Source organism: Hippopotamus amphibius, chromosome 9, assembly GCF_030028045.1.
Source record: "Hippopotamus amphibius kiboko isolate mHipAmp2 chromosome 9, mHipAmp2.hap2, whole genome shotgun sequence".
Lineage (NCBI taxonomy): Eukaryota > Metazoa > Chordata > Mammalia > Artiodactyla > Hippopotamidae > Hippopotamus > Hippopotamus amphibius.
The window spans coordinates 26,119,499-26,125,498 of NC_080194.1; the positions used below are offsets into that span (position 1 = coordinate 26,119,499).

The following is a 6,000-nucleotide window of genomic DNA, read 5'->3' on the forward strand; positions in this document are numbered from 1 at the left end:
TAATTGTTAAGTTTTTTAGAACTGGATTTTTTTCCACTTCAGATAGCAGTTTAAAACGAATGAAAAGATATGAAATCCTTTCAAAGGATTTTATTATATTTAACCCTTATGCCTAATTTCTGAATTGGCTGAAGTTGTTTTTAGTATGAATCCTTACAGCCAAAATAGAAAGGTAGCCACCTGTGGGAAACCATTTCATGTAGCTCACTATATTACAATTAATGTCGGCCCTCTAACCTAGGGGTAGATAAGCATATAATCAGACCCAACCAATTGTTACATCCTTCCTTCTGGCTGCAGCAATTAATTCACAAATGGGGATATGGCCCAGACATAACAAATGAGCACAATGTCTATGAAGTTAGAAAATGGAAGATGAGAAATTAAGTCTCATCTTTCTTTGGAATCATAAGCTTTAACGACATAAGACCCTAAGAACAAACTGTACAGTTATCTTTACCACCATATAGAAAGATCCGCCCAAGAATTAAGCCAATAGAGGAAATATAAACTAAGATATGCAGAGACTGTGTCTTGTTATGTCTGAATTCTGGAATTCAGTAATATCCAAAGCTAGCTCTACTGAGATTTTTCCAGTTACATGAAAAATATACAGTCCCTATATACTACACTATACTCTAATTTACTGAGTTTTTATCACATGCAGCAGAATATACAACTATACAGAATGAATGTAGGGTGGTCCAGTAGTTAAGAGGTTAAGACTCTACGCTTCCACTACAGGGAAGGTCCCACATGCTGCATGGTCAGAAAAAAAAAAGGAAGAAAAAGGAACGTATTCCCACAGATTCCAGTGGCCAGATTTCAAAGGTGAACAGTAAGGGAAAAGAATCAAAGTCTTTATTTACTACTGTTCCCTTCTACCCCCACCCCAGATCAGGTACCATCTGGCCTTTCTGGAAAACTGTAAATTCTAAAATTTACTAAATTATGTATTATATATCAGGAATAGGATAAGAATAAGGAATTTCATCCAAAAGAATCATATATCACTTTTCAACTAACTGATAAGAAAACCAGATCATGCTTACGGATCCATTTTTACATCTGTGTATCTGCCTGGTCTGGACAGAAAAACAGAAATCACTCTAAGCATTTTAACAGAAGGAATTTAATATAGGGAACTAGTTAGACAGATGTTGAAGGGCTGAAAGAGCAAAAGGGGAACATTATGGTAACCCAGAGATAGTAACTGCAGCTTGAAGCTCCTACTCCTAAGGCTGAGGAAACAGAGAGACTAAAGGAGGTGCATCATGGAACTAGGCTCAGACTTTGGAAGATGCAAAATCTGCCTGCTGCTCATACCACTAAAGGGACAAAATAAGGTCAATGCTGGGGGTTCCAAAGGAAAGTGGAGGTTAGAGCCAATTGCTACCTTTGGGACAAAGGGATACAGCTGGGATGACAGTGACCAGAACAACGAGCAAACAGGAAGCAGCAGGTCATGGTTCCTCTCCTGCCTCCCAACCTTCCTCTAGTGTCCCCTATTGGCAGAACCTAACAAGATGCCAACTGGCAAAGAAGACAACGATTATGCAGAGATTTAGCACCAGCATCACAAAGTTGAGTATACAAAGTTGAATTTGGAGCTGAGTGACAGTAAGTTAATAACCAACACAGCCTGGTTTTAAATTATATTTCCAACCTGACTTATCTCCCTTCTCAACAGGTTACCATAAAATTCTCTCAAGGGAATCTTCCCAGCCCCATTTGTCCTGACTTTCAAAAACAGAGCTCAAATATTCCCTAAAAGTTTTTATTTGCTTTTTAAGTATTAAGTACATCTATGTGAATCATTTCTCAAATCCAAATCCAAATAGAGAGCCTCGGATTGTTTAGCCTGCCAGAATCTAAAGGAATAGTTAAAAGAGTATCCCAGGATCTTTTCTCTACGGAGGTCCTGAGTAACCACAGTAAGGTAGAGAGATAGAGAAAAAAATTAATCTAAGGAAAACTGCTATGGGTACTTTGCTCTGTACAGGACAAGGAAGTAAGCTGTACTGCTACCCACTCCTAAAAACTTTACATGTCCTGATAAAACCTTTAAAGTCCACATTTTTATAAAATATGCAGGTGTCATGGTATTCATTACAGCCCATAGGTCCCTTCACATCAGTGGACTATATGAATATTTTAATATCTTTTATCAGTTTCCATTAATTCCACAATTTACATCAATGTGACCTGAAGACAAGGTCCTGAACTACTCTCCTTCATTTGGGCATTTGTCAGAATACAAAGGATTCTAGTAGAAAATAAATGAGTTCTAACAACTGACCTTCTTGTACAATTTGATTTCTGAAATTTCATGACAATATCCCTTGAAGTAGGCTTTTTTTTTTTTGATTCATTGTGCTGAGCACTCAGTGAATTCTTCATATCTGCAAACTCATGTCCTTTTATCTCTTGAATAATTTTCTTCCCTCTCTTTCTTCTTACTGAAATGTCAATCAACTACTGGACCTCCTGATTGATCCTCTAATTTCATCTCTTTCCTATACTCCATCTTTGTCTGACAGTCTGCTACCTAGAAGTCCAGTGGGAAGAAGAAGATTCTTGCCTCACTGTTGAACATGTAGACTTTCAATGAATTCTACTTCTCTCAATAGGATGTTTGTCCTCTACTGCCTTTGATTATCTTGAGTGCAGAGCCTGTCTAGTTAAACTTCTCCAGAGAATAAACTCCTTCCCTTTGCCTACTGGGATGTGAGAGGTGGTTGCCTGTTAATTAAGGTGCAGAAGGGAACCTGGTGGTTTTCCTTCTCATCATGTATACTTTCAACTAATCCTTCTGTTTTTAGTCTGAGACTTACCTTACCTTACCCCTTACCTCCATCTTGTGAGGTAACTGATACTTCCAATTCCTGAGCCTTTCTGGGGTTCTGGAACTTAACTGGCTCTGTTTATTCTTGTCATCTCCCTATGCAGGTTTCCAAAAATTGTCTAAATAATGTAGTAAAGCTCTTAAGAGTACAGGATCTGGGTCCAGATTGCCAAGCTTTGAATTCTGGCCCTTTCACCTACTAGCCATTTGACTATGTGGAAGCTACTTAACATCTGTGCTTCAGTATTTTCATTTATAAATGGAGATGATAACAGTACCTACCTCCTAAGGTAGTTATAAAGATTAAATAATACCTTTAAAACTTTTAGAGAGGTGAAAAACTTAACATTGGAAACTATAAAACTGCTGAAACAAAGTAAAGATGACACAGCCTTTTGGCTGGAACCTCCATCTTCCAGTAATTTGCAAAAATGACCAACACAAAAGGAAAGAGGAGGGGCACCTGCTACATGTTCTCCAGGCCTTTTAGAAAACATGGAGTTGTTCCTTTGGCCACATACACGCGAATCTACAAGAAAGGTGATACTGTAGATATCAAGGGAATGGGCACTACAAAAAGGAATGCCCCACAAATGTTACCATGGCAAAACTGGAAGAGTCTACAATGTTACCCAGTATGCTGTTGGCATCATTGTAAACAAATAAGTTAAGGGAAAGATTCTTGCCAAGAGAATTAATGTGCGTATCGAGCATATTAAGCACTCTAAGAGCTGAGATAGCTTCCTGAAACGGGTGAAGGAAAATGATCAGAAAAAGAAGGAAGCCAAAGAGAAGGGTACTTGGGTTCAGCTGAAGCGCCAGCCCGCTCCACCCAGAGAAGCACACTTCGTGAGAACCAATGGAAAGGAGCCTGAGCTGTTGGAGCCCATTCCCTACGAGATCATGGCATGATGTGTATAAAGGAAATAAAAGGCCTGGACTCTGGAAAAAAAAAAAAAAGATGACACAAACAGACATCCAATGTTCATGGGTTGGAAGACTTAGTATTGTTAAGATGTCAACACTACTCAAAGCAATCTACAGATTTAATGCAATCCCTACAAAAATCCCAATGGCATTTTTTTAAGAAATAGAAAAATCCATTCTAAAATTCATATGGAATCTCAAGAGACTCTGCATAGCCAAAACAACCTTGAAAAGGAACAAAATTGGAGGTCTCAAGCTTCCTGATTTCAATACTTATTACAAAGCTACAGTAACCAAAACAGTGTGATACATACAGACTAATGGAATAGAACAGAGAGTCCAGGGGGAAAAAAAATCTCACATATATGGTCACTTATTTTTTTTTTTATAAACTTATCTTTTAATTTATTGGCTGCATTTGGTCTTTATTGCTGCACATGGGCTTTCTCTAGTTGTGGTGAGCGGGGGGTGGGGGCTACTCTTCATTGTGGTGTGCGCTCTCCTCATTGCGGTGGCTTCTCTTGTTGTGGAGCATGGGCTCTAGGCACATGGGCTTCAGTAGTTGCAGCACACGGGCTCAACAGTTTTGGCTCATGGGCTCTAGAGCACAGGCTCAATAGTTGTGGCACACGGGCTTAGTTGCTCCATGGCATGTGGGATCTTCCTGGATCAGGGCTCGAACCCATGTCCCCTGCACTGGCAGGCGGATTCTTAACCACTGAACCACCTAGGAAGTCCCTGGTCAGATGTTTTTTGACAAGACTGCCAAGATCATTCAATAGGGAAAGGACAGTATTTTCAACAAATGGGATAACTGGATATTTACATGCAAAAGAATAAGGTTGGACTGTTTACATTATACCACAGACAAAATTAACTAAAAATGGATCAAAGATCTAAATGTGAGACCCAAACTATAAAACTCTTGGAAAGAAAAGAGAGGGAAAACTTTATGACATTTGATTTGACAGTGATTTTTGCATATGATGCCAAAAGCACAGGCAACAAAAGCAAAAACAGATAAACTGAACTACGTTAAAATTTAAAACTTCTGTGCATCAAAGGACACAACCAACAGAGCAAAAAGAAAACCTAAGGAATGGGTGAAAATATTTGAAAAATCATTTACCTGATTAGCAGTTAATATTTAGAATATAAAAAGTACTCCTACAACTCAACAACAAAAAATAATCCAATTTAAAAATGGGCAAAAGATTTGAAATAGACATTTCTCCAAAGCTATACAAATGGCCAATAGCACATGAAAGGATACTCTGGAAATAGGAAAATTAAAGGACTTCCATTGTTATTTTATCAAATTTGGTACTTTTGTTTTATAATGAGCATGTAATGCTTATATAATTGAAACAAAATTTTTTTAAAGTATAAGCCATTGGGAAATATGATTTTCACCCCTTACTCTTCAAGGAAGGCAAAGTGCTGAATCACTTTAACAGAAAATGTTATAATATTAACAAAATAATATAATCAATGTGTCTTCTAGGGATACATTTAAATAGTCTGGCAATGCCTAACACACGGTAAACTCCAAATAAATGTTTCTTAAATTGTGTAAAAATCAGATGATACTTATTTGCCGTCAAGGGATTAACCCTGCAACCCTGCACTCATCAACATCTACAAGACCCTATCAGTGCTTACTTATTTTCAGCCACAGTATAAGTTTATCACTTACCTTCAATAAGATACAGATAGCACAAGCCATGCCTACAGCACCAGTTCCAACAATGGTGATCTTACTCTGGGAGACTTCATCTTCCTCAATGAGACTCTCAATAAGCTGCTCCTTGACAGTTGACATTTTGAGAACCTGACAGGGATAATGCAATTTCAATGGAATCAAAGTCCCTGAATTAATCACTCTCATACCTACCGATGTACTAACCACACTTAACATCTAAGAAACTACCTCTTGAGTTTGCAGAGTGCTGGAGCCAGGAGTAGGGGGAAGCCAAAGAAAAAAATTCCTGGTGGAGGAGTGTGGAGGGGTAGAACACGGACCCGTCTATCTAACCCTACCCGTGTTAGGCACTGGGGCACCGACAGGTTTTTAAAGTTTCTCCTGCCCCCAGCCACCATCTTCGCTCCCGTCCCAGTCACTCACAAATGCTTAGCGTGGCGCAACTCAGTACAGACTGCCCCAATGCGCAACGCACGGCCTTTCAGTTGCTTTTCAAGGTTACACCAGAAAAAAACCACAGCAACGT

The 6,000-nt window shown here is 38.8% G+C and overlaps 1 protein-coding gene and 1 pseudogene across 1 annotated transcript in view; one reads left to right on the plus strand and one right to left on the minus strand.

The window, feature by feature from the left end:
- Nucleotides 1-5,600, minus strand: part of LOC130860123 (L-lactate dehydrogenase C chain) — a 52,651-nt gene extending 47,051 nt beyond the window's left edge. The window contains exon 1 of the mRNA XM_057747974.1: nt 5,469-5,600. Within this exon, the coding sequence (XP_057603957.1) occupies nt 5,469-5,594 (126 nt within the window). The 5' untranslated portion in view covers nt 5,595-5,600. The remainder of the gene's footprint in view (nt 1-5,468) is intronic.
- LOC130860122 (60S ribosomal protein L21-like) lies at nt 3,274-3,757 on the plus strand (annotated as a pseudogene).
- Nucleotides 5,601-6,000: the final 400 nt, after the last annotated feature.